Source organism: Eptatretus burgeri, chromosome 1 (assembly GCF_056783735.1).
Source record: "Eptatretus burgeri isolate ZD-2024b chromosome 1, Ebu_testis_v1, whole genome shotgun sequence".
Lineage (NCBI taxonomy): Eukaryota > Metazoa > Chordata > Myxini > Myxiniformes > Myxinidae > Eptatretus > Eptatretus burgeri.
The window spans coordinates 54,492,938-54,513,042 of record NC_140961.1 but is presented as its reverse complement, the minus strand read 5'-3'; the positions used below and the strand labels follow the sequence as shown (position 1 = coordinate 54,513,042).

The window sequence follows — 20,105 nt, the reverse complement described above, 5'->3', positions numbered from 1 at the left end:
AAGCAGAATTCTACCAAATTTGAGTTACAGCATTAGGCCAGGGTCCAGATAAGCTACAGGTCCAGTGGTCCTATTTTTGCCTGAGCGCAAACACGATTCCCAAACCGGATCTCTGCTTATGGGTTGTCTTCTATCGTAAACGTGGTAATGACAAACTTTCTATGCGACCTCTTCTGTTTCTCTATTGTCCACTTAGCTCTTCTGACCATGTTGTTGTAAAACTATAAATCTCCCTGGCTGTTGGAAGGGAGCTTCCACAGATTCTGATTACTCACTCAAGATAAATGGCAAGAACTGCAATTGCTAACTCACAAAGGATCCGGCGTCCTTTTGCAAAAACATGTCCACCTTGGAAAGTTTCACTAAAATCTATCGATAATCTTCTATCTCTATTGGTCCACCTCATCTACTCTGCAGCTATCATATCCATTCTCCAGCCAGTCTTCGTGCACTGAATCTTCTTGCAAGGCAGTTGATGTCATTGCTTTCTCATCCTGGAAGGCCAACCTGAACAAGGGCAACGTTAGGTCATTCAGCAAGGTTAATAACAGCTGTGTATTCATCCTTAGGCAAGACAGAAAGCATCACCTGGAAAACCTCAAGACATCCAGTGGCCTGCAAAAGTATTCACCCCCTACCAATAATGCCACATTCAGATGAATGACGAATTACGCAGAAAACAATTTTTCCAAATTAACTTTTTCATTCATAACTGAAGAGATCAAACTATAAGTTGAAGTTGAAAGGCGTATTTTATAAGTTGAAGTTGAAGCTGAAGGAGTATTCCATAAGATAAGTTGAAGGAGGAATACCTGAATAAACATGCACAAATCAAAATTCACTGGATGTAAAAGTATTCAGCCCCTTAGGTCAGTACTTGGTGGAAGCACCTTTTGCAGAAATGACTGCGATGAGTCTTTGTGGGTAGATCTCTACCAGCTTTACACAGTGAGATGGTGAAATATTTGTGCCTTACTTTGCACCATCCATTGGCCTTCTTTTCTGACAAGCTGACCAGTCTCTGCTGATGAAAAGCACCCCCATAAGATGATGCTGTCACCACCCTGCTTGACAGGAGGGATGGTGTTGACTGGGTGATGTGCAGTGTTAGGCTTGCACCAGATGTAACGCTTTGAATTTAGACCAAAAAGTTCAATTTTTATCTGGTCTGACCACAAAAGTTTTCTTGGATGATGTGCAATGTCAGGCTTGTGCCAGACATAATGTTTTGAATTTACACAAAAAAGTTCAATTTTGTCTCATCTGACCACAAAATTTTTCTCCACATGCCTGCAGTATCCTCCTCATCCCTCGTACGCAGCACATGGCTGTGGGCAGCATCATTGCTGAGGGCGTGGCTGTGCTGCTGATGCAATTACCAGTACACAATACTCATTTTGCCGAACTCGGAAGGATGACAGGTTGAGTCAACCCCACCTGGTGTTAATTCAACAGCAACAGGGGCTCAAACTCAGAACCCTAAGATCCCAAGCCAGGCCACCCTTACCGCAAAGCCAACACCAGGCTTCCCTGCAGTATCATTAAGATGATTTTTTGCAAACTCCACATGAGCTTTTAGATGAGTGTTTTTCAGTATTAACTGCTTTCTTGCCACGTTCATAGAGGCCAGCTTTGTGAAGGGAACTGGATATTGTTGATCAAGGATGACCACTGACCCCATCTCGGACATAGAGCTTGCAGATCTTTCAATGTCAATGTTAGATTTACAGTGACATCCTGAAGCAGTTTCCTGCTTGCCCAGCAACAGAGTTTGGATGGACGACCTGATCTGGGTAGAGTCTGGGTGGTATGATACGTGTTCCACTTCTTATTGATGGATTTAACCAAGCTCAAAGGGATAATAAGTGAATATGAAATCTTATAACCCTCTCCTGAACGGTGTTTCTCCACCACTTTATGTCTGACTTCTTTGGAAAGCTCCTTCATCTTCATGTTTGCCTTGTTGGTTGAGCAAGTGAGTTGTACCTTAAATCTCCTTAGATAAGTGGGGGAGCTTAATTTTTCAGTGAAACCACTCATTACACTTATTTTGTAACCTTTCCAGCAAATAATTTGCTGCTGAAGTGCTTTAGGGTTAATTAGGCAAAGGGTTTGAATACGTATGCAACAGAAAATCATCTGATTTTCTTTTTTTGCATACATAGTCAGGGCTTGTGGAACCGGGTGTAGTGGCGTGCACCTGTAATCCGGCTACCCGGAGACTTGGGTTTGAGGATCGCTTGAGGATGGGAGCTCTGCACTGGGCCACGCAATGAGAGGGTGAAGGGCAGCCCGGAATCATGGCGAAACCCAATCCTTATCCCTGTGTCGTAAGAGGCGACCAGGGTTGCGTCAGGAAGGGCATCCGGCGTAAAACCTATGCCAAATCAGTATGCGGATCATACCGGATGATCCGCTGTGGCGACCCCTCACGGGAGCAGCCGAAAGACGAACAACAACAACAACAGTCGGGGCTTGTGGATGAGTTCGTACACTGAACGGATCAGGACGTAACAGACAAAAACAGGACGCAAAACACACATGCATGGGGTGAAGAAAATGGATACAGAAGGAAACTTCTCTAAAATTGGAAAGAGGAGGGAATTGGGGTTGGTTAGTGAGTGTAGAAAAGATCATTGTTTAAGATTTGGGCCGATCTGAGATAGTGATGAACAGCTGTGTTGAAAACCTGGAGGGAGAAATGAGATTGAACAGGATGTGCAAGTTGATTCCACATGCAGGAAAAAAAGAGGAACAAATGAGTGGAGGTGAGCAGTAATGCTGGATTTAGGTATTTTCCGCAAAAGGGGGTTGATGGTGGGCTGTGTGTGCCCTGCAGAAATCTGGGGGGGGGGGGAAGGGGGCAAAACACACAAAGCAGAGGGTGCAAGACCAGAAAGGAGGTGGTAGAAGATAGAGAGACCACTAACCTGTCTGCAATGGCAAAGTTATAGACCCATAGACTCAGATTCAGCACAGGAGATTGCAATTATTTTGTAGGCCTTTGTTTCCACGGCATCAACTCAGCAAGATGCGAGGCAAAAGAGACAGCCCAAAGGGGAGAGCAGAACTCCATCAAGTTGCTGATTGAGGTATTGTAGGTGGATAGAACTGCAGGTGTGCCAAGGAAGAACTTTGTACATCAGAGTCGGCTGCTGGCTTTGGAGGCCAACTTTGAAATGTGATTTACTCAAGAAAGATCATGGCTGATAGCACTGAACAACAAATTTCAAAAAATTTTTTTTACTGGAGATGTGTAAAGTGATTAAGACTAATTTGGGTACGCTGATTTCAAAAATCATAACCGTTTTGCTGTATCACGTCAGGATTTTCAGGAACAGAAATATTCCCATTGCCTAGAAGTCAGGATTTCAATGAAATTTACATATGTCTTTAACATGTCTATTTCGTACAATTGTTGTTAACTTGTGTTATATTTCTTTCTTTCAGATAAAGATGAGTAGGCGTTCCTGTACCAATCATCCTGACAACTTCTGTTATGTCTGTGGTCGGTATACCAAAAAAGATCAACAGCGAAGTATATCTACAGCAGTGAAAATGAAGGCCGCCTACTTTCACTACTTCGGGTGTAAGGTGGGGGACCAAGAACAGAGCTGGGCACCACACATCTGCTGCACAAGCTGTCACACAACCTTGACTCAGTGGTTGGTGGGCAAGCGCGCGAGCATGCCATTTGCGGTGCCCATGATATGGCGTGAGCCGCAGAATCATCATGATGATTGTTATTTCTGCTGCACAAGCATCGCCGGCTTCAACAAGAAGAATAAAGGTCACATCAAGTACGCTGACTGCGTCTCTGCTCGTAAACCTGTGCCTCATGATGACGAGAAGCCCGTTCCAACACCTCCAGCTGATCAGAACATAGCTGTAAGCAGTGGTGAAGAGGATGGTGATGATGAACCTTTTGAACCCGACACTCAAGAATCACACCTTCTGAACCAGGGAGACTTAAATGATCTTGTAAGAGATCTCTCGCTGTCAAAGGCGAAGGCAGAGCTGCTTGGATCAAGGCTGCAGCAGTGGAATCTACTTGAACCTAACACCAAGATATCCTTGTTCAGAGCACGTCACAGAGACATGGCTGAGTTCTTTGAGATGGAAAACACGATGACATTCTGCAGTGACATCAACGGTCTGTTGAAAGAACTTGGGTGTGATCACGATCCTGCAGACTGGTGCCTCTTCATCGACTCGGGGAAGAACAGCTTGAAGGCTGTTTTGCTCCACAATGGCAACGAGAAACCATCAGTCCCACTGGCTCACGCGTTCGGCATGACAGAGACCTATGAGACTATGCGGCAGCTGCTTGATTCCATCAAGTACAATGACTTCAACTGGCACATCTGCGGAGACTTGAAAGTGGTGGCGCTGTTGTTAGGGCTGCAGTCAGGCTACACGAAATACATGTGCTTCCTTTGTCTCTGGGATAGCAGAGACGACAAGAATCACTGGACGAAGAAAGATTGGGAAGAGCGAAAAGAGCATGTACCTGGTCGACACAACGTGAAGCATGTCGCCCTTGTCGACCCAGCCAAGGTTTTCCTTCCACCACTCCACATAAAGCTCGGCTTGATGAAAAGTTTTGTACAGGCAATGGATCTGAATGGGCGTGGGTTTTTATACCTCAAGGAAAAGTTTGGCAACACCTTGTCGGAGGCCAAGATCAAGGCTGGTGTCTTTGTTGGACCGCAAATCCGACAGATTATGAAGGACGAAACTTTTCCGACAACTCTAAACCCCAAAGAGCTGGCAGCGTGGAGGAGCTTCAAAGCTGTGACGGACAACTTCTTGGGGAACGAGCGCGCGGACAACTATGAAGAAATAGTGCAGCAGCTGCTGGAGTCCTTCAGGAAACTTGGCTCCAGGATGTCCCTGAAAATCCATTTCCTACACCAGCACCTGAACTTCTTCCCTGACAACTTGGGAGCAGTCTCGGACGAGCACGGCGAGCGATTCCACCAAGAGATTTCACTCATGGAGACGCGTTACCAAGGGCGGCACAACCCGAACATGATGGGCGATTTCTGCTGGTTCCTGCATCGTGAAACTGACACAGAGCAGCACAAACGCAAAGCCAAAATGCCTAAAGCATTTTTAATTACATTCTAGTGGAATTTTTCTGTAATTTCTATAATTTTGAAGCATTCATGATGAAATAAATGAATAAATGAATTTTTGTAAATTTCATTGAAATCCTGACTTCTAGGCAATGGGAATATTTCTGTTCCTGAAAATCCTGACGTGATACAGCAAAACGGTTATGATTTTTGAAATCAGCGTACCCAAATTGGTCTAAATCACTTTACACATCTCCAGTAAAAAAATTTTGTTGTTCAGTGCAGTGAGACCCAGGAGTTTGAATGACTGAATGTCCTCAAGAGGATTGTTAAGAAACTAGACAGGAGGGTTTCCCAGACGATCCTTTCGGAGAGAGATCGTGAGAGTGAGATTTGTCAGGATTGAAAGAAATATTCCAAGTGTTTAACCAGCGTGGTTTTTTTTTTAAGGTCTGAAGAGAGGAAAGAGTCTGCAGCCTGCCTGTCTGAAGGATGAGGGATGTCATGACAGAGGGTGGAGCCATCCACAAATAGATAAAGGGGATTTTCTGGTGAGTCAGTGAGATCATTGATGAAGATCAGGAAAAGGACCATTTTAAAAGTCTTTAGTATGGCATGTCCCATTTTAAGTCTGGCATGACTCAGCCAGGGTCAGAATCAAACCGCCGATGCTCAATTACCATATTGCCACGTACAAATCTGGTATTTGACAGTCTGACACCCTGCTCTATTTGTCAAGTGTTCTGACTGCTGGAATACCTGGCCAACTCTTCTGGATTCCCAACTTCCACCACTCACACAACCAGTATGCGATTCTCAGAATAATCCTCTCATCTCTTTTCTAAGTTAAGGCTGGAATGCCTCAAGGCATTTTCTTGGGTCCCATCATGTTACCTGTACACATTAATGACCTCTCTGATGCTCAGAAAACCATCTTTTCATCTTCACATTGACTCCACTTTATACCACACAATTCTACGTCACATCGACAGGCCGACAGCAGAAGATTTTTTTTCTCTTCCGAGTTGAAAATGATCAGAAACCGATGTAATACTGGGGAACATGTTTTCACCTCCACACAGACCTTGTTCATACCCTGTCTCTCTGAAATCATCATCAAACGAACTCGCCTATCCATCTCCACAATTAATGAATGGAAGCAGTTCAGTCTCTCAAACATCGGGATGTCATCATCAACTGCACCCTCTCCCTGGATAGAGCATACATCAAGACTGACCTCAAAAGAGGCCACAAACTAGGCATCCTCCAACATGCCAAATCCTTCCTTGGCAAATACGAACTTCTTCCAACCAATAAGGTCTTGGGTTGTAGCTCAATTGAGTATGACTGTGCCCTAAGGGATGGTGCCCCCACTTCACACTCTAGTCTATCCTGGATGCTGTGGATTCCAATGCTCTCAATATCATTGGATGTCTCAAAAAGAAGCAGAAGCATAGAGGCCATGCTGCTCTCTCATTGCAAGCTAGTTGGCTGACCAAGTTAACAGTTAAAGAGGCTGGCTTTAAATCTTACATTCTTGAGTTTGAGCCCCGATCATACAATGTCCATGTTGTGATCAATAGCTCAAAATATTACGGAATAATTAATCAACTCAACAGTTGGTTGGCAGTAAACACTAGATGAGAACAAAACTGCAACACACCAAAGGATCAGCGACAAGCAAAATGACCATAAAATCAGCGAGAAAATGTATTTGTCAGCTTTTTGATCATAATAAGTGATCTATCAAATACCATTATTGTGCAAGTTGAGGCTTATGACAAGAAATTGGCAGTCATGCTTTTCCCCTGTGTTGCAACCCCATGATACCGACCCGTATTTGGAATGAGGACATTTTATGTGCTCGCATTCCCGAAGATGGGCTTCCAGATTCATCTTCAGTAAGGGAAGGCAGCTTGGATTGTTTGGACAATGCACAGGGCGGTAATCACAGTTTTCTTCGTGCTCTCTGCAATTGAAGATGTGCAGAAAAAAATGGGTTGGAGAGACAGAAACATGTATTTTTGAAGATATAATCATTTCAAGTAAAAGATGAACACATTCTGAGCTTAAAAATGGCAATTGAGCAATTCATTGAAATACAGGTCAGGTCAGGTATGGAAGCATGCACTGGAGCAGCGCGTCGCTGCGTTCACTATCCGCCAGTACTTCAGGGGCCTCCATCTTACCATCCCTCAGGCAGATGCCTGGCCCATCCCCATCTTCTTGAGATGCCGATCAACCTGCTGCAACCATGAGGCACGTGATCGGCCCACTGGCCTCCTCCACTCATGAGACTCCCTCGTTGACAGAATCTTGTGAGCAGGATCAGCATCAGGAAAACGAGCCACATGTCCATACAGCCGCAGCTGACGCTCACGGACTATACAGGTAACAAATCTCATCTGAGTCTCTCTCAGAAACCGCTCGTTGGACACAAAGTCCGACCAGCGAATAGCCAAGGATTCTCTGAAGAGACCTGGGACCAAAGGAATTAAGTCTCCATCTCAGATCCCTGGTCAGATTCCAAGTCTCACATCCGTAGAGCAAGACTGGAAGCACCAAGGACCTGAAGACTCGGACTTTCATCCTCCTGCACAGGTAACGACAGTGCCACAGCCCATGATCCAGTGAATCCATGACTACCCAGGCCCGACCCAGATGTCCGCTGACGTCTGGCTCAAAGCCAGCAGAGACATGAATATCACTGCCAAGGTAAGTGAATCTCTCCGTGACAATGAAATACAGTGTGTCCACAAATCACCGTTCAACATTCAAACCGTAATGACAAAAAAACATGAGGACCACTGGACCTGTTGTTTATCTGGGCCCTGGTCTAATGCTGTAACCCAAATTTGGTAGAATTCTGACAGGGGGCATCTGGTGAGGAAGAATTTTGAAGGAATTTACGCAATTTTTCAAATATTTTATGAAGTCCGCAAGTTTGACACATTTCTATTCATGTGATCGGCATGACCACCGCAATTTAACATCAAGACCTTGTCCCAATGTTGCAACTCAAATTTGGTAGCATTCTGATGGGTGGGTCTGGAGAAGATTTTCGAAGAAATTACCTACGTCTGCCATTTTGACATACTTTAAGTCATGTGACTGGAACGAGCGTTGCAATTCCTGTTACCAGTCAGGAGAGAAACGTTGATGCAAAATTTCAGCCGGATTGGCCTGGAGGTTTGGCTGGAGAAGTCGAAAAAGGAAACGGATGGACGGACGGAGGGCGCACAGACAATACCTTATCTAGAATGTAAATTCCAGAGAAGCTAAAAAAAATAATGAAATGGGATAGAATGATGCAATTTGCGGAATGTGAAAGAATATTTATCAGTGTTTTATTGTCATTTTTGAGGCTATTATTCTTTGAACCAAGCGCAGTCATTGGGCCATTCTTCTTTGCTTAAGCCACTATGAAGTCAGCCAATTACCTTGTTATGTTAGAAAAAATTGTACTCCCCCAACTGGTGAACCTGTAACTTGAGTTCATTTATCAACAGGCAAAGTCTGGTGTTGGCTTCGTGGTTAGGGTGGTGGGCTTGGGATCTTAGGGTCCTAAGTTGTTCCCATCAGCCACTGAATTTATACCAGGTGGGGTTGACTCTGCCTGTCATCCTTCCGAGGTTGGCAAAATGAGTGCCAGCTTGCTGGTATCTTGTCAGAGTGGTAACCCATCCAGGATTGTACCAAATAGCCAAGGAGACTGCTTAGGCAGCACCAACACTCTGCACAGAGTATGGTCCCAATGGATGGATGGATGGATCAACAGGCAGGAGCACAATAGAGTCTGATAATATGAGATTTCCTCAATGAATACTTTGTTGATCGATTGATTGAGAACGATGGTCCGACTCTGTGGCCACCACGTTTGCAGGACATAACCCCTCTGGATATTTATTTTATATGTCGTTCTGTGAATGATGTGTTGCAATTAATGAGGATTACAAATATTATTGATCTGAGGAAGAGGATTAGGGCTGCAATCGAGACCATAAATGCAGGAATGCTGATCTGAATCTGAAAGGAGATGATCGCCTTGACGTGTTACATGCGACAATAGCAGGTGCTCACGTAAGAGTGGACTGATGATGATAAATGATGATCTTGACAAATCTGTACAATAATATTTTGAGAAATGTTCTTTCACATGCAGGAAACCACATCGTTGAATCCAATTTAATTATTTAAATTACAGTTTGAATTTGCAACAGTAATTTATGGACACCCTCTCGGTCACTTTCTACTTGTGTCTATTTCAGAAACACACTATAATTCCAGGTGTGTGTGTGTGTGTGTGTGTGTGTGTGTGTGTGTGTGTGTGTGTGTGTGTGTGTGTGTGTGTGTGTGTGTGTGTGTGACCACTGTTTCTCAACAACCGCTGGTCCGATCTAATTGAAACTTGCCAGGTATATTTCTGGGGCCCTGTGGATGTGCCTTTTCAAGGTTTGATATTAATGGGACAAGTGCTTCCCAAGTTATGGCCATTTATTTACAAAACCAATGACAGGACACGTTGCTGTGGCCATTTATTTACCAAACCAATGACAGGATACGTTGCTGCGTAGACGTGGCCGATGGGGAAAGGGCGCCTTAGTTACTGTGGCGTAGGAGTGCAAATGGTCAATGGCAGCGAATGTCATGGCTAGCAAAGACAGGGAGGTAAACTTGATTTTAATTTGGATTTTAATTTACTCTGTGTGTGTAAGTATCACAGCAGTTGTTACTTCAATGCAAGCGATAATTTGTGGAATGCATGTGAACATTCCGTACGGGCACGCACTACTTCCGGATAGTGATGACTTACTGTATTCTAATAATTTCTCGATTTCTTATGCGCATTTATAGATAAACACAATGCCCCAATGCAGTCGTCGTTTATGAGAGCGAAGGAACGGCCTGTGTGGTTGTTGTTTCTGGCACACGGTTTTAAAGTTTTTTTTTTTTTGCACGTACGACCACGCACGTACGGGCACGCGAGAGCGAAGGAACAGCCTGTGTGGTTGTTGTTTCTGGCACGCGGTTTGAAAGTTTTTTTATTATTATTTCTTTTTTGCAAGTACGGCCACGAACGTACGGGCACGTACTAGTTATTAAAAATGCCACCAGAGAACACATGAAAATACCTCTTCTTATAACTACTTTCTCAGCAAATAAAAAAATTTTAAACTCGAAGGGCACTCAGTAGAGCGCATACCTCTGCCCTGTTATGTCTGATCCACGAGAACATATCTGGCACAATCCATTTTTGAGATATCATGCGATATATCGTTTTTGAGCCCTATCTCTCAAAGGTGAAGAGTCACTTTAAAAATCCTCGTAGTCAGATCCGGATCTTCACTAAAATCTAACCAGTTTGGCGTTGTCACACACCCAACCTGTCCACAAAATTTAATCTGGATCTGTCCACAACTTTTTGAGATATCCTGTACACAGACAAACAGACAGACAGAAATGGGTGAAAACATAGCCTCCTTCATCTTCGGTGGCAGAGGTAAATATTTTACCTCCGCCACCAAAGATGGACGGAGGTTGTTTTCACCGTTGTCTGTTTGTCTGTCTGTGAACAGGGTTTGTCTGTCTGTGGTGGACAGGTTCGGTGTGTGACAAGGAAATAAATATTAGGTTTTGGTGAAGATCAAGCTACAGTTCCGGTTACCAGAATTTTTTTAAGTGGTTCTTCACCATTCTCACAGATGGGCCCAAAAACAATGTATAACATGATATTTCAAAAAGTTGTGGACGAGTTATGAGAAAACTAGGTGGATGAGTTGGTTAGTTGACAAGAACAAGCTGATTAGATTTTGGTTGAGGTCCAGATTCAGATCCAGTCTATCAGTGGGATACAACTTTGGTTGACCAAGATAGTATGCAAATCACATGACACACTAAAATTGATATACTTGCATTCCACCCCCTACACATGCTTTTATATGTCAACATAACTTCAACATACTTCCTCGTATTGAGTTTCACTGTGAAGGGGCAACCTTGTGGATCCACCTCGTACGTTCCAGACTTGCCAACGCCATTTACAACCCGACAGCCAAACTTGCAGTGTACAAAGAGCTCTCCAATCTGCTCGGCCACGGCGATGTTATTCACCACCACCGTCAACTTTGCATTGTCTACAGGGCACTTATCTGCATGTGTATGTAAAACATCAAGAACAAAAAACAATAAATAAATAAATAAATACAAACGTGAAGTTTGATTGATCAAACACAAGCAAAGTTAAAACATCATCAGACCTGGTATAAATGTTTTTCTTTCACCTCGTTTCCACTTGATTAATTAACCAGCAGTGTTCAACCCTCTTTTACACCACAAAAGCCTTAAACTCATGCCTAAATTGTTAACAAGTCAACTCTTAACCAGCTACTGATCACAAGAATACAGCATGCTTCTTTGCGCACTTTCACTCCTCATGAAAGATGGAACCTACTCACCCATGCATCGCCTCAAACTATAAGGGCTGAATTTGTGAAAGGCATTCAAGAGTGAAACTCCTGTAGAATCGCTAACCGTGCATGTTCAAAGTTAATCAGTATTACAGAAGAGTGTTTATCTAATGCACAATGAAAACTCATTGAAATAACAAAGAAACTTTCACACGTGGCGAAGGTGGGCTGAATTTACAAAAGACCTTCAAGAGTTAAACGCATGCATGCGTGTAGAATCGCAAACCATGCAAGTTAATCGCCTATCGCAGAAGAGTGTTTATCTAACGCGTGATCAAAACCTAATCACAAGCGTTTAAATAACAAAGGAACTTTTACATGTTGTGAGGGCCTGTTTAAGAGTGAGTTTAAGGCCTTGAAGCAAGCATTACATGGTTTAAAATTTGTAATTTACATGGGACTACATAATGGATGCATGAGGAGTGCTTGAATTATCACATGAGGAGGGAAAAGAGGATAGGGCAATAGTCAGAGTTTCTTCTCATGAGCCAGTGCCTTTGTCTTCATCTGAATCCTCCTCCAGAGTTATCGGAAGTCCCTGGCAGAGGATTTTGTGCGCTCTGGGAAATGGGACGCCCTCCTTTTTGAAATATGTTCCCATGCGAGCTGCTTATTAGCTCACCTGGAACGTAGTTCCAGGGAGCTTATTGGATGGTGCTAGTCTTCAGTCCGTCCGTCCGTAAACACTTGCAACTTCTTCGCCAAAACTGCTGATGGGATTGTGACCAAACCTGGCTGAAATTATATTTGGTATGTTGCAGCTCAAGTTTGTTCACAGCAATTAAACAAAAAATTAAAAATCGGTGTCAAAGGAGGTCTACCGGGGGGTCAAAGTGGGTCCAGGTTTGACCCCCCCCCCCACCCAAAATATGTATTTGCTTTTTCCTCTGAAACGTCAAAAGAAATACTTGACCACAACCTTCATCACTCGTGATGCAACAAAAATTGTTCATGGCATGAAATAAAATAATCATGGTCTAAGGGGGTCTGCGGAGGGTTTGAGCCCCCTTAAATATGTAATTGCTCTCTTCTCTGAAACTACACACACAATTTCAATAAAACTTGACAACAACCTTCATCACTAGACAAGTGATGTGACAAAGTTTGGTCATGGCAAAATAAATTTTTTAAAAAAAAATCAGGGTCTAACGGGGTCTGCGGGGGGGGTGGGGGTGTGAGTGACTGTTACTCCTGATCTCGGTGAGCTTCTGGATCTGTGGTCGTATTTTTCTAACTTGCATTCACCTCACTTCTGTCTTGGATTGTTCCTTGGTGAACCATCATTACCACAACAAGCCGGGAGGTGACGATGGTTCGTGGGCATTATTGAACAATGCCACAATAGGTACAATTGAGTTAGTGGAAGCTTTTGAGGAAGCCCTACTGTAAAAAAAACCTATCTCTTCCATCAAAATTGACCAAATCAAATGGGATTTTTTATATCTTGTACCTATGGACAATTACGCACAGCTTCTCGGAAATGAAATTGCGAGAAAAAAAATCGAGAAAAAAAATAAATAAATAAATAAAAAGTTCAAGTGGGCGTGGGACGCCCCTCATACAAAAAGACACAACTAGACCATGATATCTAGCTTGTGTCCAAGTTTCATCAAGATCGCATCAAACGTCGCAGAGCTATGCTCTGGAGAGAGTCACAAACAGAGACAGACAGACAGACAGACAGACAGACAGACACAACGAAAATAGTGGTCACTGCTGGCACCCGCGAACCAAAAAAAGACAGACAGACACACAGACACAACGAAAATAGTGGTCACTGCTGGCGCCCGCGAACCAATTAAACCCATTCGTTGCTTGAATGAATAATTGTCCCCTCTTTTCTTTGCCGCCATGCTGCCGCTGTTAGAACACACGAACTAAAACTTGGCCGACAGGGAGTCAAATGCGGAGTCATTGAGGTTAATTTATTTGGTAACCTCCTATATGGTGCGCTAAACAAAAGACATGATTAAAAGGAATGAATCATAACTTAGATGTGCACAGCTAAATGGCTGTTTAGCTGTTTACAGGGATGAATGAGTGGAAGGAAGGATGGAGAAGTGGAAGGAAGGATGGATGTATGAGTGGAAGGAGGGATGTATGAGTGGAATGACGGATGGATAAATCACTCTTAGGAATCATTTCGTTGGCTGCTGAATCGAGAGCAAGATGACCTGGTTCAACCTACAATGTGGAGCAATGCGCTGATTCTCTTCAAACAATTGTCCATGGCGATTTGATGATATGCAAGTGCATCGTTTCAATTGGATGTTGGAGATATGGGCGATGCTTCACAGACACATCGGCTGTTTATACTTGCATAACTATAATGGATGCTAATCTCCCTTTGTAAATTACAGTTTAAATGGGTAATTAGCTGTGCGCATACAAACATACAAAGCGTTTAAGGGTTAGGCATGTGTCAGCAAGATGCTCACTCAACCTTTTTCGTAAATTTGGCCCTAAAAGTTGGTAGTGAAAAACAAAATGTTCCCATCACTCAAAAATATTTTTCTTGTATCAAAACTTTTTTTTCTACACAAATTTTGAACAACAAGCTATTTCAGTTGGATAAATGAATGCCACCCTTGAAACTCAAGCAACGTCATACAAGGTTCCAGGATCAAACCAGCATTGATGCAACAATATGTTTACACTTTACAGTTTATCCACACTAGTAGGAGTTGTGACAGCTCGTGTAGCGACTCGCGTAAAATTGAGTGGCAAGCAATCGAAAGGTGTACCCGAGTTTGATCGATCAGATGATGATGATACAGTTTATACAAGTGCAAATTTTACGTAGATCACATCGAAACCTAAGCAAGTGAAAGGTGTTGGGGATGGGAAAGAACAATGAAAATAGAGATTACAGGATGCAAGGGGTAATTTTGGAGCGTGTCACACAGGAGAAGGTTCTGGGGGTGGTAATAGATACGGGAGGTAAGCAGGAAGCACAATGCCAGGCAGCTATCGGTAAAGCAAACAGGGTTTTAGGTTGTATTCGGAGGGGGGTCGTTTATAAATCAAAAGAGGTGGTGTTAACATTGTACAGGAATTTAGTGAGGGCCACATCTAGAATATTGTGTGCAGTTTTGGTCATCACAATTCGGGAAGGACATCAATGCCATGTAGAGGGTTCAGCGCAGGGCTACTAGATTGATTCCGGGCCTAGCTAGACTCAGCTATGAGGAGCGGCTGAAGGAGACAGGGCTTTATTCACTAGAAAGGAGGTGGTTACGAGGAGTTATGAGAGAGATGTTTGAGATAATGAAAGGTATAGATAAAATAAGTGCAGATTAATTATTCAACAGAGTCGACAGTGATAGGACCAGATGCCAGAGCTTCAGAGTAAAGAAGAGGAGAGTTAAGAGGGTAGTAAGGCAGGGGTCTTTTACTCAGGGAGTCGTTAATGCATGGAATGGCCTCCCTAGAAAGGTAGTGGCAGCAGAAACAGGAGATAAGTTTAAATTAGAATTAGACAGGTACCTGGAAGTTATGGAGATGGAGGGGTATGGGGATGTTGAGAGGGCATTTAGGTAGATTGAGCATTAATGGGTGATTGTGTACATGTGTATGGAGTGCGGTTGGTGGGGGTCTCATTAAGGGGTGTTGTGTGGTTGATGTTGTGTGTTCTTAACCAAGCCCAAATTGGTGTGAAGTGCTCGTCTAAACTATCAGGAAAACACTTAAGACGAGTTTTGAATTCATCACTCGTTTTTCTCTACCATTAGAAGAAAAAAAAAGGTGACCAACAAATATGAACCAATATCTTATGTTAGTGCACATACAATGACTTGATAATGTTGATATCATATTCAAAAATGAAGGCAGCACCAATAGCTGCTGCCCAACAGGCAAGGCTCATGTCCAAGGTTTCTACCATCAAGTGGTATTCATCTGGGAATGTACAGGCATCGTATGTCTGGTGTTACGTGTACTCAGTGGGTAGGGGGAGGGGTGGGGGATGTGTCACGTGACTGAAATATGCAGATAGTGAGACCTAAAATTGTTTTGATAATCATGGTGATGCAAAAAACAATATCAGGTCTCACCATCGACATATTGCAGTCACATGATGCCCCCTCTCCCTTGGGAGGAAACTTAACACTGAGTACATGACACCTCCACATTCCTGAATAAACACCACTCGGTCACCAAAACCTGAGCATTGCCAACTGGGAAGCTAACTTCAAACATTTTTCGCAAATGTTGATATGGGGTATAAAAACACGCATATCATAATATAGCTACAGTATTTATTATGTTGGAAAATGTGTGGAACGATTAGACACAAAAAGAAAAATATCTCACCAGAAGTGACAGCACATTTTTGGCAGAAAGTATGCTGCAAGTGAGAAAAGAGGAACAACGTCAAAAACAAGGAACTTGCTTAAACGAAAGCAAGTTTTGATTTGTTCAGAAGCATCCTTAAATATTGAGAATTGATACCAACCATATTTTTATATGCCTGGTGTTGGCTTAATGGTTCGGGTGGTGGGCTTAGGATCCCAGAGTCCTGAGTTCAAATCCCACTCAGCTGTTGAATTAATACCAGTTGGGGTTAACTCTGCCTGTCATCCTTCCAAGGTCGGCAAAATGAATGCTTGCATGCTGGTATACTGTGTCGGAGTGGTGACCCATCCAGGATTGTGCCCAATAGCAAAGGAGACTGCTAAGGCAGCACCAACGCTCTGCACAGAGTATGGTCCCAATGGATGGATATTCTTATGAATCGTTTTCAACATTACATTTACATTGAAACTCATAACGTGTTTATAACACTTATTTTACCAAAAAAATTGCAGTCTGAAGCAATGACATTGTTTTACTAATGAGTCAGGCTGTTTCTTAAGGCTCCCCAAAATGAAGATAAAAATAAGCTTCTTAAATATCATAAAATTTTTGGTGCCAATAATAATAATAATAATAATAACAATAATAATAATGCAGTGCCACTCCAAAATGTGGACCATTTCAAATGTGTTATTGTTAAAGTCATCAATTTTCTATTTTCAAGAACAATAGAGAGGAAATATGAAAGTTCAGTTTGATAAGACCCTGAAGATGTCAGTTCAATTCACAACTCAGGAGACAACTAGAGTGGGAGCACTCGGTCGAGTGCAAAACCTCCGCCGCCAATACTGCTCGGTCACTCAATATCCTATTCATTCAATTTGACGTCAACAGTGCTCACAGAGTTATAGTTTGCAACTTTCCCTTTTACTTTTAACTTTTACATACTCAATTCATTCGTCATAACTAGATTCCTTGAGACAGAAATTGATTTTACGTGGGTATATCCACCTGAAGTTCCAAAATCAGCCGCAATTATAATTTTGGCATGTCTTTTGTTGGAAATCACTTATAACATGTAGAAATGCAACAAAAAAATCAAAATTTTGTTGAAAAAAAATTTGCAACTTTTTTTTTCTGTAACAATTTTTTTTTGGGGGGGGGTTGGAAATCACTTAAAACATGTAGAAATGCAAAAAAAAGAAATCGAAATTTTGTTGAACAAAAAGTTGCAAAAAATTTTTTTCTCTAACAATTTTTTTTTGGGGGGGGGGGTTGGAAATCACTTAAAACATGTAGAAATGCAAAAAAAAAAAAAAAATTCAAATTTTTTTTCAAATTGGCTCCCATAATGGCCATATTGGATTTTGGACCAGTCCAAAATCTAATGGCATGATCCTTGGACCAGACCGAAACCCCCCCCCCCCACCAGATTTCGTCGAAATCCGTCTTGGAGTTTTTTCCGTAATACTGTTCACAAACAAACAAACACACAGAAAGGGGTGAAAACAGTAACCTCCATCCATCTTCGATAGCGGAGGTTAATAAAGATGATCAAGGCAGATGCTGCGCACAAAATCCTTCATAGCTGCTTCAACAGCTCAGAAAACATTTCCAAAACAAACATCCTCCCACAAAATAACAATTTTATGGATCCCAAAAAAATGGCAAGAGGCCAGAACAAAGTACACCGGCAGTCAAGCAGTATTTCTTCGGAGGATCTTCAGGTGCTTTCATCTTTCTTCCCAAAACTTCCCTAATGAAGCTGAGGTTATACAAGCAATGGGCATTGCCATCCAGCCAGACAATGGGGATTCTTGGGTAATACTTTCGAGGTGCAGCAAGAACTTTCTCTTGGAATGTTTCAAAGAGAAAATACCAGGTGGAGATAAAGATTCTGCTGCAAACTGGAACAGGATTTGGTAGAGTGCGTACGGAGACCAGGCTGAATATGATACATTTTGTATCCCACTGGTAGGCCGGATCTGCGTCTGGACCTTAACCAAAACAGAATCGGCTTGTTCTTGTCACCGACCCAACTCATCCACTGAGTTTCGTCCGAAGCTCTCGATAAATTTTTAAGATATCATGCAATACAGTATATGCTTTTTTGCCCTATCTCTCAATGGTGAAGAATCATTATTAAAATTCCAGTATCCCGGTCCGGTTCCGGATCTCCACCAAAATCTGAAACAATTCGTCCTTGTCAACTCCAACCTGTCCACCAAGTTTGGTCCGAATCCATTCATAGCTTTTCGATCTCCTGCTCACAGAAAGACGGTCAAACAGGGGTGAAAACATAACCTCTGTCCACCATCGGTGGTGGAGGTAACAACCTGCAACTCCTGTTGTGAAAACCACTCTCCCTGTTCCACTTCTGATTTGCATTTGCCCAAAATAACATATTGCAAATAAGAAACACAGTAAGTCCTCACTTAGCATCGTTTCATATTTAAGTCGCTGATGTATGAGAGAAGATACTCGTTTAGTCGTTCATTATTCCGTTATAAAATCGTTTCCCTCGAATTTAGTACCAAACTAATGGTTTCGTTCGTTTTAATAAAACTACAGTTTTAAACCATACTGTAAATGCCAGTGTTTAAGCCATCCCATAATTACTGATATCTAAGCCCACCCAGAGTATGTACAGTATAAGCCTTACATACACCGAGGTGTGCATCGATAACATCGGTGGGTCCTGGGCTGAAGTTACTCAGGTGTACATGAATGGTGTGTGAAGGAGGTTGTGGCTTGAATGTGCCAATGACTTAAAATGACCTGCTACAGAAAGAAGACAATAACTTGTCTTTCTATTAAAGATGTTGTCCACGCTATGAGGGAAGTTATCCTCAGCTTGGGCAATCGAGCGGGTTTTGATGAGGTGGAAGAAGCCGACGTTACACAACTTCTGCAAACACACGGAGAAGAGCTAACCAATGAAGATCTAAATTAGCAACTAGAGTTGATGAGAAAAAAGCAACTAGAGATGATGATATTTAATTGCTTGTTTAAAATTATTTAAAACTTATACTCCACATGTAAATAATGTCTTTTGTCTGAGGATAAAAATTTTTCCCTGGAAAAGTGACTCATGGCTCGCAGACTTCCTCTCCTGTGGCAGTCAACATGTGGCACCAAATGGAGTTCTTTCATCCCCTCTTTCTGTGCAGGCTGGAGTTCCTCAAGGTAGCATTCTGGGCCCTGTTCTTTTTCTGGTTTTCATCAATGATCTCTCCGACTCTCTGGAAAATCCTCTATATCTCTTTGCTGATGACTCCACCGTCTGCCGTATCATCTGCCATCCCTCAGACCAGCAAGCAGCAGCTTCTTCGCTCACTGCAGATCTGGGTAAAATCACAAAATGGTCCAACACGTGGAACATGTCTTTCAATCCAGACAAATCTCACACTCTCACGATGTCTCTTCGAAAGGACCATTTAGAAACCCCCCCCCATCCACTTTCTCAACAATCCTCTGGAAGAAGTCCTTTCTTTCAAGCTTCTGGGTCTCACTATGCAATGACCTTTCTTGGGAAAGCCACATTTCAAACCTCGCCTCCAAATCCAGTCGCTGACTGGGAATCCTCCGTCGTGCAGTCCTTCCTCGGCCCACCTAAGCTCCTGAGCACTTACAAAGCTTTTGTCTGCAGCCTGATGGAGTACTGCTCTCCCCTCTGGGCTGGTGCTCCTGCCTCCCACCTTTCTCGGCTTCACGCTGTGGAAACCAAGGCATTTCGGATCATTGGCATCTCCCGTGATGAGGCTGAGTCTTTGGGCCTCTCACTCCCTCACCGCAGGCTTGTTGGTGGTCTTTCTGTCTTCTCCCGTCTCCTCTCCAGTCTCACCCTCCCCCCCTGCTCTCTCTGCGATCTGTCCCCACCACATTTCCACACGGTGCTCAAGGTCCGCCAACAACCCCCTTCTGGTAAAACTACCACATCACGAATAACTTCTCACCTTCACTCTTTCATTCCTCTTTTTCCCGCCTTTGGAATAAACTCCCTCACTCTATTCAATCCCATTCGTCCCTCCAGGCTTTCAAAACAGCTGTTCACCAACACCTCTTATCATCCCCCATCCAAATCCTCGATCTTTTCTACCCCCCCCCCGATAATCCAACCAATCCCACCTCCTTCAATTCCCTGCTTTGCTTCCTGAAAGTCCCTGTAATGTCCATCTTGTAATGTCCCCATGTTCCCCGCCTCATCCCTCTCCCTTACACAGATCTCCTCATGTCTCTGTTCCCCACTGTTTTGTCCTTCCCACTC

At 43.1% G+C, this 20,105-nt stretch overlaps 1 protein-coding gene across 1 annotated transcript in view; it reads right to left on the bottom strand.

Annotated features, from left to right (window-relative positions):
• LOC147034512 (E3 ubiquitin-protein ligase TRAF7-like) overlaps positions 1-20,105 on the bottom strand; it is a 140,703-nt gene that overhangs the window by 40,577 nt on the left and 80,021 nt on the right. The window contains exons 6-8 of the mRNA XM_085884590.1: positions 15,857-15,890; positions 11,041-11,227; positions 6,913-7,047 (exon numbers count right to left, since the gene is read on the bottom strand). Coding sequence (XP_085740716.1) covers positions 6,913-7,047; positions 11,041-11,227; positions 15,857-15,890 — 356 coding nt within the window. The remainder of the gene's footprint in view (positions 1-6,912; positions 7,048-11,040; positions 11,228-15,856; positions 15,891-20,105) is intronic.